The following is a 13,665-nucleotide window of genomic DNA, read 5'->3' on the forward strand; positions in this document are numbered from 1 at the left end:
CTGACCTTTTGAAGAAAAATTTTAGTTAAAATACAATTAGGCAAATTGATATTCACTTAGTCCGCAGGTTTGCTGCGATGGCGTATTTAATATACAAATTATTGAGATTGCTGAAAGCGTAAATATTTTTTACGTATTCAATCATATCTAAACTATGGGTCCAAACATATTTTCACAGGGGACTCAAAATTGTCAGCGCAGCCACCGGCCGCCGGTATAACCATGGGCTACATAGTCAATGGAATAACATAGCACTTTAATGACATAGCATTCAGCTACTACAGTCTTAATACTGAAATTCCTTAAACAGCAAGGTTGTACACAGCCAAACAATCAGTCAATTAACTATAGATAAGAGACTGTTGCCACCAGAAAGCCTTCAGTACTAACTGAGGAAATAATATTAAGTAGCTAATTGACTTTAACAGATTTTAATCTTAGAAGTAGTAAATGTGATTTTCGAAATAGATAAGTTTGTTTTGTGATTTGATTTAGACTTGTGGAGTTTCCATATTTTCATGTTATATATAAATGGTTATTTTGAATCTTCATTATATTTAACTTTACAGAAATACGGAAAATTTCAAAGGAGAAGCAAGAATAGCAATAATAATAATGCAAATAAATAATACGGACAAAATTTTTGGTTGGATTAGAGACTTGCTCTAAAACAAATCCTGAAATGGTATAGGGTGTTTTCTTAATTATTTTTAGATCAGATTCATTTTACAATGAATACCTACTAACTTAACAACAATTCCAAATTGTTATATTTGTTTAAGAAAATAAAAATAAAAACATTACTGTATTTGTGGTAAAATAAAAAAAAAATAACTCAGTCTAATAAACTAAAAATATTAAGTTTTCTTGGGGACAAGCTGGTTTATACTGGTAGAGCAAGGTTCCGGGTTCAACTCCTGCCAATCACATGTGGTAATGTCAAACCATCTAGACATAACCTGAACTAAAGTGGCTTAAAAAATTACAAAAAAATAGAAAACTTCAAGTAGACCTCTCGTCAAAATGCATAGTAAAAATGTAAGGCCATTTTGGTATATCATCTCCGGTGACGTTTGAGTACGCAAAATAAACCAATTGGGTGTCTCCTTTTTTGGGCAATTTTCCAATGTGTGCTTTATTTTTCGTTACTTTTGAATATGGATTGAAATGGCATTTTTATTCCCATATAAAATATGAAGCTAGTTTTAGAATAGTTGAATTGAGATTCCGACAGTTTGTTCTGATACAGTTTTGTATATTACACCAATACAGCATCTTCTGATATGAACTGTGACAGAACAAAAAATGATGAGAGAAAATCAAAGAAAATTTAATTTTGCTAGTTAGAGTCCTGTAGTTATAGCTCACTCATCAACTCATCAAGCTCATCAAGCTCACTCATCATTTATTAAAATTAAAATTCGCCACAGCTGGTCCATATAAATAGTATGCCTATCTTTTTACCTAAAGGTAAATGGTCACTGCACGGATAAAAAAAATATTTTTAAAAAAATATGGTTTTATTTGGCTGAAGTTCCTTTGCATTTTTAAAACTAACGAGTAATAAATATTTTAACAATTTTCACATTTCGAAATACTTGGATACTGTCTATATAGATGGACCACAGTGGCAACAAAGTGTATTAATGCTGTTTGATTTATGGTATTACCAATGTAAACATCTAACGTATGAGAATGTGATTGTCCTGAGATGCGATGTTTTGCTCGTGAGGACTCTTTCATCACTTGTTTGTATGTGAAAGGCACTTAGGGGTTGTATTTAAGACAGCCTCTAGCATCAGTAGTCACCAATCCATCAGCGGTCTCCACCATGAGAACAGTGAGTACCAACCATCAGGATTTACATTTAAAACTGTTTATTAAAAATAAATAAAATTAATAAATATTTTTTTAGAGTTATTACAAATATTTTAAATAAGTATTACTTAAATATTTTGTAGAATATCGGAATCACATAAACAAATAAATGGATTTTAGCTTGCAAATTATGGAGGTGCTTTAAATTTTAATATTTCACAATTTGGATTACTCTGTAAAATATGCTTATAGTTTTTTTGGTTATACACTTTATAACATTTTACATTTTTTTAGTTCACTGTTAAAACAACCAGTACAAACTTATTTTTTTAACTCCATGATTTCTGTCTTAAAATTAAAATTAAAGGATTGATTTTTATATTAATACTTGATTTAATTGCTAAAATTCTGATTTCAATTTAGTTTGATTCGTAGATCTTTAAGGTTGCTATTTTGCATTTTCGTTATGTTTATTGTTTTATCGATCTAACATATATTTAAATGTCAAATAACACTAGGTTAAAAGATAAGCTAAATTATTAACAGTTTAATAATATTTACTTATTAAAGAAATCAATTTAACATAACACAATTTTTTTTTTTAAATTCGTTAAAACTACTGTACTTAGATTTCTTTTTATTATTGATGAAACTTTGTATTCTGATATTGGTTCAAAGACCTTACTCAATTACTCTGATACAGTTAATTTTAACGAATTCGATGTTAGTAATACATAGCTGCTGATAAAAGATAAGTAGGCATAATGTAATTACATTAGTAGGGTATTATAAATACGTTATTACTAAACTAATGGAAAATTAATCCATTAAGCCTCCAGTGAAGTAAATAGACACATTTTAAGTAAAACATTTACTACGCTGTAGATAGTGGACTAATGACTAATTGGATAAACATTAATTTTATCTCACAAATATATTTAAAAATAGATCTCATAACTTTAAGTTTATATTTCACGCATTTACAGTATAGGTTATACTTATGTATATTGTTTGACAACTTCTTAATTTTAAAATGCGAGTATTTATTATTGAACTGTTTGACAAGTGTAAATAAAAGATTTTTCTATACTCCCACTTTCGTGTTAAATAATATAAGGTAACAGGGCAAGGCTGTGAAAAATAGACTTTAAGAACTGCACTAGTTTTCCTCCTTTTTAATGACACCACTGGTTACAGCCCTTGTTTTTTACAGGACATTAAACATATTAAATATACAAATGGAGGCTATTTATTTTAATTAAAAAAAATTAGGATTTAGTAAATTGTTTTACGAAAACTACTTTGTCAGGGGAGCGAGCTGGCCTAGTGGTAGAGCGCGGGACCACGGTTCCTGAGGTCCCGGGTTTAAATCCTGTCAAATCACCAATGGATTTAAATAAGTGATAATGACGCAATCCCTAGATCTAGATTGAAGTAATGTAAAAAAATACACGGCTCCTGTCCTAGGACACTAGCTAGGACAATAAACTACTTTTTCATTTTGTTTTATATTATAAGAAAAATAACACATCGACAGACAAATAACCTGAAAATCATTCGAGGCATAAATTTAAACTAAAAACATTGCGAATAATTTGTAAACTGCTTAGTGGGAAAGGCGTTACCGGTACTATATTTTCTATTCAGTTGAAGGTTTAGTTTTAATTAGGTAGGAATAGTGATGCCAATGTTTTATTTCATACTAGCCCCGAGTAAATATACGTAATCTATATATACGAAATTCCAGAATACGTGCCTAAAAAATGGCTATGAGTAAATAAAATAAATGTTGGTTTGAAAATAATATTTTTGTTTGAAACAGTTTGTGTATTTTTCAGATCTTCATCATAGCCGCTGTTTTGGCGGCTGCCTACGCCAGGCCGCAACTATCTAGTCAATATGGTCTGCCCAGCGCCGCACCCCCAGCGTTTGCACCACCTCCTGTAGTATACGCTCCACCTCCACCACCACCCCCAGTATACGCTCCACCCCCTCCAGTGTACGCCCCACCCCCTCCAGTGTACGCCCCACCTCCACCCCCACCACCAGTGTACGCTCCCCCTCCTCCTGCGTATGCTCCACCCCCACCACCACCACCTCCACCTCCCCCACCTCCTCCTCCACCCCCACCACCCCCACCACCAGTATACGCCCCACCTCCCCCAGTATACGCCCCACCTCCCCCAGTATACGCCCCACCTCCCCCAGTATACGCCCCACCCCCACCAGTCTATGCTCCACCTCCACCACCCTACGCTCCTCCCCCACCAATCTACGCCCCTCCTCCTCCAGCATATGCTCCACCTCCCCCACCACCACCTCCACCACCACCACCACCTCCCCCACCTCCACCACCACCCCCACCACCTCCTCCACCCCCACCAAGCACCTACGGACTGCCTTCTTTCTAAATGCAATTGGTAAGTACTAAGATTTTACGTACTCTGCTATTTCATAAGGAAATGCTTATTGTCAAAAACGGAGTTAATTAAGCAATAAAGACTATTTCCATGATTAAAAAACAATCAGCTATGAGCTTTAAATACCAAGTTTAACTTGAAGTTGAACATGAATGACATTAACTTTATGACAAATAATAACTTACATTTCTAGTTAATTTATGTATTTGATTTTTACATTTACTGAAAACAAGGAATTCTAATTTCATGAATTAGTCTGCAAATCTGCATGACTACAAGGGTAGTCTTTTATTTATGAAAATAATACGATGAAACATTACTTACATACTAACTACCGTAGCCACAGGTAGTTAACCTCGCCTAAACTATGCCTCCAGCCTTTTCTGGGCCTGTTCATCATTTCGTCCTAGCCTCATTAGGGCCAAGTGTACTGTCCTTTGTTATATCACTTATATCCATATGAGCTTCAGCCTGCATGGAGGCCTACTGCCTTCTAGGTTGTTCCTCAAGTTATTATCAAAACCAATCTAGAAACCCCACACTATATATAAAACTATATATATATATAATGCGGTCTATAAATTATGATCAATCTTTAAGAGCACTAGTATAATACTTTTTCGTTACCGTGTATCTTAACAAAGTGTTCTTTGTTGCAGAATGAAGTACTCGAGAGATTTCCAACTTTGTAAACGCCTCGCTCTGCCCCAATGGCGTAAACTGAACTTTGTAAAATGGCATTGTTTTATTAATAAAGTGTAAGGTAAATAAAGAACTGATTTGTTATTTAAGTAGCCTACTATACACAGTGACTATAACCAAAAATTGTTCATATAGAATTACAGCTTTTTAATATAACAGCTTTTGGTTGAGCATAAAACAGAAGTTTCTATTGTTATAGCATAATTTCTACTGTTCATTCAATTTTTGACTTGAATGCTTTTGATTACCGTTTACTAGTTCTTAAAAAGTACACTTAGCTCAGGCCATTTACTCATCAGGGCGTACACCATTATTCTATGCCGTTGTTATTTCAATTATTTTACTACATTGATAAACTTTAACAAGAATTTTAACTTTTAAAATGAGAATTTTAAAGTTACAGTAATTTAAAGGTTTTGAGGAATAATTTATACCATCATTACAGTCATTATACAATCTAACGGCTTATATTTGCATCAGTTTTACTGAAAGATATCTCAGTTTGTTGTTGTGTTTTATTTAATTAAATACAGGCGTATAGCGTTGGATTGTATATTCCACATCGACATAAAACGACATAACACAAAAAGAAAAAAACAATCCTATCGACATAAAACTACATAACACTAAAAGAAAAAACAATCCTAGGTCAGTGGGTATTGTTATTGGCATAGTAACTTTGTCATGTAAAAATTAACTGTACCAAGCTGACTATAATAACGTATAACGTATATAACGTAATATAAATTGAATGTTGACAAGAACTAACGATTAAATTAAAACAAGAACAATATAACTTCATTTACAGTTTTTTACACAACTAAATAAGGACGAAACATGTTTACTATAATTGAGGATAAACCAAGGATCATAGCGAAAGGACAAGTATTCTCAAAACCTATTTTTTTTTAATTGAAACATCCTGTAATTGCATAAAATCGTTATTCTATTTTGCCTAGGTTTTTACGAATAAGTTAACCAAATTGATAAAATATTGTAGCAATAAATTCCAAAAAGATTTCACTCAATAGCCATTAACTAATTACTTGTTACTAACTTGTAACTAATTGTCTGTTACATCTTATAAGGATGTCTCAGTGCTGGAAGTGACGTAATAGATATCTATAACAGGTGTTAGCATGTTGTGTGGAGACAATCAATAATTGTTATCAGATCTGCATCTTATTCTGTAATTTACACACTATGAGACTATGTATTGGTCACCATAGCTTGCTAGAAGGAAATTAAAATGCATTTTTGTTGCCAACTAAAGAAACAATTTTCTGATGAGTGATTATTTATCTAAAAGAAAAATTGTTAATTATATTTATGTATAACCTATAAAGTCGGTGAGGCCTAGTACCAAAAAATATTTATAGGTTAATTAATTATCTTAACAGATAAGAACTTGATTTAACCTTAATAAGATTTGCTACTTGGACTTCTTCATAGCCTTAAACATACATTACTAACTGTTAATTGCTCAACTTATTTTGATGGAAAGTCGACATTAGACAACAATCATCGATCAATATATTGTAAAAAATGTAGTATGTAAACATTTTAGTGACAGATTTACAGAAATAAACCAGTAAACTAAATTATGATACAATGATACCAACTTAAACAAAATTATAGCGTTGGCTACTAGACTTTTTCAAAATTATAAAATTCAATTTCTGACAAACAAAAAACTAACGCTGAAATTATGGCTTCACCATTACACCCACCTCTCGTTATAAAAAAAAATCTGTCAAGTGGTTGATTGAGAATCTACGAATAAAAAAAACCCTCCCACGTTTAATATATAAGATTGAATCACGTCGAAAAATATCCCTATGTGGCATTAAAACATGTATGGCCTACACTTTTCTACCACCCTTATAAATGTTTGTATTTTATGCGTTCCATTTGAACCTCAAATTATTAGAGCTACGGTATTTATTGCATATTCAAAACGTCTAAACGAACTAGTAAAACAATTGATTAATTATTGTCAAAATTGGAGATACAAATGTATAAAGGGTTGTTTGATAGGTCAAACTTAATGAACAACGATGGACAAGTTTTATAATGCTACATTTCATAACCAATGTACACTGGTATTCAATACAAAATAAAACTCTTGAGTTCTATATCATGTTTCTAAGCAGAATAAAGCACGAAGTGAATGTGTTCTGTAAGTAAAAGTGTTAGTTGTTGTTGTTGATGTTGTTGTTGTGTTTTATTGATTTTTTTGTTAAGGGTGAGGAACCAAGTTACATAGTATTTAAGTCAAAATGGTTTTAAAAAAAATTACAGACTATAGTTTACATATCCTAGTATGTGACGCTAGGTTGCTGAACTCTTTGTCACTTTCACTGCAAGCGACCTCCACTCCGTCTTGACAGATCTAGATATGTGATTGAATATCTATTATTAGCCGTAAACACTTGATATGATCTTACCACCAGTAGATCATGCTAAACAATATTCTTCCTGAGCTGGTACACACATTTAAATCTTTCACAATCATATTTTTGGCACGATCCCAAAATGATCCAATTGTAATATTTTTATTTTTGTTGTGAGGTGAACTTTTAAGGAGATTTGAGTGAGCTTTTCTTCTTTCAAACATAGAAGGAAGTGTTCAAAGTTCAAATTCTTATACTTTAAATACAATAACCTTCGATTTGGAGTCACTATTTCACAATTTTAAATAAATGACTATAATGAAAATTTGTATAAACAATTCTTACTTTAAAAGTAACTGATTAAAATGTTTTTGTGAAAAATCCAGTATAAATGTTAGTTGTTAGGAATGTAAGGACAGAACACCCTGATGAGTTTTATCTACATATTATTTTCATTAACAAATTTTTATATGTATAAATACATTTTTTTAGGTAATTCAGCTGTTCAATTTGTTGATTTTAAAGATCATACGTATAAAATATTAGTTTCATAAGTAACTTTATAGCGAAAGTTAACAAGAATTACCACGAAGTTACGGATAGTACTTTTTATTTGTTCGTTAAATAATCTAATGTATAACTAATATTTAATATTTCTTCACGTTTAGACGTTTAAAAACCTTTACAGTTTTTGTTTAGGTAATCATTCCAAAAGTAAATGCTCATTTCTAAAAACGACCAGAATCATAAACTCTAGAAAATGTGATTGGGTTTTATACAGGTCTTGGCTCTCTACCAAATAAAAGTAATCGTCTTTGGTATTCCACGGCGTTCCGTCGTCTTGAAACAGTTTGATTTATTCATTGATTGCACTACCTATCTAAATCTTTCGTTCATTTGTGCATGTCTATAAGTATAAAAGAGGATGTTTGTATATATATATATATATATTTGGCGGTGATAAACTCAGACACCGCTGAACTGATTGCCACGAAACTTGGTACATACGTGTAGAATTTCATGGAATAGGTTTATACACCATCAATTTCGTGATCCGTCCAATCGGCTCCGCCCCAGTGGCTCTGGAGTTTCACATGTTAACCTCATAAGAAATGGAATTAATGGTTCTTAACAGCTGTTTCAATTAAACTAGTTGGTTCTGTTCTATGATGTTCAATAGCATTAAAGTTACAAGGATTACCAACAGGGTGCAGCACTATTATTTCTTTTACATTTATGACAACAGCTAATTTGCAATCAAAAGGTGAGTGAGCATAGCGAACGAACTTCAACCTGGAGGCGAGTTGGCGTAGCGAACGAACTTCAACCAGGACGTGATTGAGCCATGCGAACGAGATCATCTTGAAAATTAAGAAGTTAAACGGGGCAAAGCCCGCGGGTTACAGCTAGTCATTTATATACGCGTAAGTCAGTATTTGAATACAAACTGTCAAACCAAATGGAACTGTAAAACCTTGCCCTCCATTTATTTTCTGGTTACGTTTTAATTTTCTTTTAGGAGTTTGATAAATTTTCTAATTCAGGACATGTAAGTAATGTTTATATCTGCTTCACAGCGGGTAGTGTTCAATAATGCAAGGGAAAAAGAACCATTTTATATGGTTAAATGTGTATAATAGAATAATTCATAAATCTTTTTTGATTACATGGTTTTTTTAACTTCAGAGATTAAACCAATTTCAACATAAGTAGACATCAGGCATTGACACTTTTTCTGAGCGATTTTATTTGGTAAGTAAACAAGATTGTTTGGAGAAATAATAATTACCAATATATGGCTACTGCCTAGGTGAGCGAGCTGGTCTAGTCGTTAGAGCGCGGGACTTCGGTCACCGAGGTCCCGGGTTCTAATCCCGCCAAATAACTATTTCATCCAAGTGATAATACCGCAACCCTCAGGTCTAGCGTGATAGGGGGAGTTCATACAAAAATTCAAAATCTTCAATTATTAGCCAAAAAAATGAAAGTTGTATGGATATTACCTATAACCATAGAAACAAAAAAATGGGTTGAATTTTTTCACCCCTTGTGGGTGTGTGTGTGGGGGGGGGTAATTTTTTATATTTTACAAGGGTTTACTAGATTTTGTACTGATTAAAACCCCATAAAAGGTCATTGATAACTTTTTGTTTCTAAATGTTCCTTAGAGTATACTCTATCATCTATAGGATGGGGTTTGTTTGAACACAAAAATTGATGGTCCTAAAACATTGCTAACATTTAACTAGGTTTTATATAGAAAATTAACAAAACAATATTATTAAAATATTTGCTATTAGGATTTTTCAAATCCGCTACAGATCATTTGAACAAGCTGAACAAAATAAACAAGAAAATTGCCTCTTTATCTCCTTTCGAAGCAGAACTGTGTAATATCTAGGGTAGAAAATACAACTTTTGGGAATCCATAGAATCAGCTGTGACCTTTGTTTGAAAACAGCTGTGGCCTCAACTCTTTCAATATAAATAAACAGAAAATATAAGATACCAATAAACAAAATAAATATAGGTTTTCTGTATGAAATAACTAGGTTATAGGTAGATGAAATAACTATTTATGAAGTAATTAGATTTTAGTAAAATTATATTACAAAAATACTCGAAAACAAAACAATCCAAGTCTGAAAAATCGCCATATACTGTTTACTTTAAACTATTTCTTTCAAGGAAAATAAAAATCGTACGGTCTAGTGTACTATATGTTTTGAATTGCACTATGCATACATGAGTCATATATAATTAAAATTAAAACGTTGGATTCAAAATCAATCAAAACTAAAGAGGCAAAACTATGTTTAAATTAAGTTTTAAAATCAATACAAGGAAAATTCGTTTGGCAGATTAACAGCGACAAAGATGTCCTGAACGTCAAATAAATTAATAACTTGGAATAATTAATCAAATTAGTTATTACTCGAGCGCTTTTTAATTTCCGTTGCAACTTGATTGGATTTGAGTTATTTATTTACATCGTTAATTATTGAAATTGAGCTATCTATCACTCCAGCACGCTCCGGGAAAATCAAAGTAATATTACCTCATATTTAAAGAGTATCACTTTTGAAAACATAAGCTTTATTGAAAGTCAGGGTTTTGCAATTGTGTAAGACAGGTTTGACATTTAACATGGGTACGAGTATTTAATATCGTAACAGATTTATTTGGCGATGGTAGGATTAAAATTCTATAAAACAGTTAGCTTAACAATTCCAGTGTACTTCATAATGTTTTATACTTCTCGTATTTTTATTAATTTTCTTGTTAATAAAAACCATTGCATTTCATCCCTTTTTGTTCTTACCAACACATGGAAAACTTCTTGTTATGTAAGTCACATAGGATAGCAAAATAATAAAAATTGACACAACGGCATTGTAGGCCTAATCAAGGTAGAAGTAGTGTGAACTTAAAAAATCTAATTCGCCTCCTTATTTCAATGTATAAAATAGTGCTTTAAATGATTTGTTTCCTGTAATTTTGTCCTATTATTTTTATTAATTAATCTACAAACTGTTTAAGTCACTAAGGTAAATAAGCAAGTTAAATACGATTATTATATTTAAGCCAAGTACAACATCGTCATAATCTCGGCTGTTACAGAACTTCAATAATTATTACGACGGAAAAATGAGTAGGAAATTATTATTTTTTTACAAATGACTACAAGTGTATTACAAAACTGTTTCCACATTCTGTTTCGTGGCTTATGTTCCATACATTCTTAAGAACATTTTCAAGAAACGGAAACCACATGATCTTGTAAAGCAGGTGTCTACTTCCGGCACATCTAGACAACATCCGGTAGCTGGATTTGTAATGAGACTTGTGTGGTGAGGTCAGCAGTAAACATGATAAGCCAAAAGTATTTTCAGTTTATATTATCTAAATCTTACATGAGCAAAGGACCATTAAACCAACATTAAGTTTAAATTATGTCAAAACAACTCTAACCAGTTGTATTTTATTTGCTTTCACTACACGAGTACGACAAGGTTTTTTAACGTTAGAGGTAGCTTAAGAATATTCATACTGTACCTAAATTAAATTATTATACTTCCGTATAGTGTTATCCAATTGATATTTCCAATGTTGTCCAAACAATCACTATGAAATATTGGGCAAGTGGTTTACAAATTAATGGAACAAGTTAAGTATCACTAAAAATAGTTAAAGAAATCAATACTTATTTGAAATACTTTTGAAAATACGTGATGAGTAGTGTGAGTTAAGTGTACTTGCTACAAACAAAACCAATCAAATAATGTCTATTAACTGTATTTCAAAATGTGATCGAATTTAAGTAAACATTCCAGTTGGTATTGTATTAATCAATTGATTTATATTTTTATTTTAACTGTGAGAATAATTTTGCAAAATATCTCCATGATAAAACAGATTCGAACTAAAATTTATTGAGAGAAAATGGTAAATAAAAAAATTACGATTCAGTTAAACTATCTTAAACCGGTCTACTAAAACAAGATTATCTCGGCTCAAAATACAGGTAGAGAGGGAAATTAGGTTTGTTTCTAATTACAAGTAAGCCTAATCTAAAAAAAGAAAATTCCTAAAATATTTTCCTAAATAGAAAAAAAAACACCTTTTGATCGTTGAAAACTCTTTATTATTATTATGATTATTAAAATTATGTGCGTGTGTTTAAAACACAATGAAAATACTGAAATCAGTATTTAGTTGTTTTTTTTTAGAGTTATTACCCGATAAATAGAAGTACGTAACAAAGTTTTTGCTTTTTTGGACATGGAACTCTTTATTTCTCAAAGTGTTGTTTTTAGTATTACATAATACTATTTAAATTGTAATATATTATAAAATACTTTTTTTTAGACCTACATTTAAAGAGTATTTAACCCAGTAAACGTCACGCTGTAGGGGATATGGCACTGAAAATGCTAATTTCCTTAACATTATCACTAGGTCTTTCAAACTTATACCATTTGTTTTATAGGCATAAGAATAGGTATAAACATAGTTAAAAGTAATTTTTTTCGTTAAGTTACACCCTTAATATATTTTTTAGTTTTTTTTTTAGGCAATTAGCTAAATTTGATATAACTTCATTTCTAATTATTGGATTTTAATCATTAAACCATCAGTTTGCAGGGAATAATGTCCTCTAAATATTTCGGTAGAATTATAACAGTATCTTTAATTATTAATTTTTTATAGGTCATTTTGTAATTTAAAAAAAGTACCTGGGGACCGAGCTTTGCTCGGGGAAAATCATTAGTTCACTCTGAAAGCACCTTAGTATTGGAGATGCATAAATCCATTCCCAAACTCCACACGGCTCGCCTTCACCACCATTTCCTACGTCATGGACCTGTTTCCCTCCATTCCCATTGCATTTAAAGATTGCAAATACCTTAATCTAATCGTCATAAACAGTTCCCACACTCCGGACTACTCGCCTTGACTACTTCCTTCACCACTTCCTACGTCGCGGACCTGTTTCCCTCCCTTTCCATAGCATTTTAGGATTGCAAATACTTTAATCTAATCATCATAAACAATTCCCACACTCCGGACTACTCGCCTTGACTACTTCCTTCACCACTTCCTACGTCGCGGACCTGTTTCCCTCCCTTCCCATTGCATTTTAGGATTGCAAATACCTTAATCTAATCGCCATAAACAGTTCTCACACTCCGGACAGCTCGCCTTGACTACTTCCTTCACCACTTCCTACGTCGCGGACCTGTTTCCCTCCCTTCCCATAACATTTTAGGATTGCCCATACCCTTATCTAATCGTCATAAACAGTTCCCACACCCAGGACAGCTCGCCTTGACTACTTCCTTCACCACTTCCTATGTCGCGGATCTGTTTTCCTTCCTTTCCATAGCATTTTAAGATTGCGGACACCTTAATCTAATCGTCATAATAGTTCCCACACTACGGACTACTCGCCTTGACTACTTCCTTCACCACTTCCTACGTCGCGGACCTGTTTTCCTTCCTTCCCATAGCATTTTAGGATTGCAGATACCCTAATCTTATCGTCATAAACATTCCCCACACTCCGGACTGATCGCCTTCACTACTTCCTTCATCACTTCCTACGTCACGGACCTGTTTCCCTCTATTCCCATAGCATTTTATGATTGCCTTTGTTACTTCCTTCACCACTTCCTACGTCGCGGATCTGTTTCCCTCCCTTCCCATAGCATTTTAGGATTGCCCATACCCTTATCTAATCGTCATAAACAGTTCCCACACTCCGGACAGCTCGCCTTGACTACTTCCTTCACCACTTCCTACGTCGCGGACCTGTTTCCTCCCTTCCCATA

The 13,665-nt window shown here is 32.7% G+C and overlaps 1 protein-coding gene across 1 annotated transcript; it reads left to right on the top strand.

Annotated features, from left to right (window-relative positions):
- Positions 1–1,831: 1,831 nt before the first annotated feature.
- LOC128993050 (uncharacterized) lies at positions 1,832–4,229 on the top strand. The gene is made up of 2 exons (XM_054416804.1): positions 1,832–1,840; positions 3,657–4,229. Exons 1-2 carry the CDS (start codon positions 1,832–1,834, stop codon positions 4,227–4,229), a joined length of 582 nt encoding a protein of 193 aa, XP_054272779.1.
- The last annotated feature ends 9,436 nt before the right edge of the window (positions 4,230–13,665 follow it).

The sequence above is a fragment of the Macrosteles quadrilineatus genome, unplaced genomic scaffold, assembly GCF_028750875.1.
Source record: "Macrosteles quadrilineatus isolate MER2022 unplaced genomic scaffold, UCM_ALF_1.0 Scaffold_4__1_contigs__length_99947679, whole genome shotgun sequence".
In the NCBI taxonomy this organism is placed as follows: Eukaryota; Metazoa; Arthropoda; class Insecta; order Hemiptera; family Cicadellidae; genus Macrosteles; species Macrosteles quadrilineatus.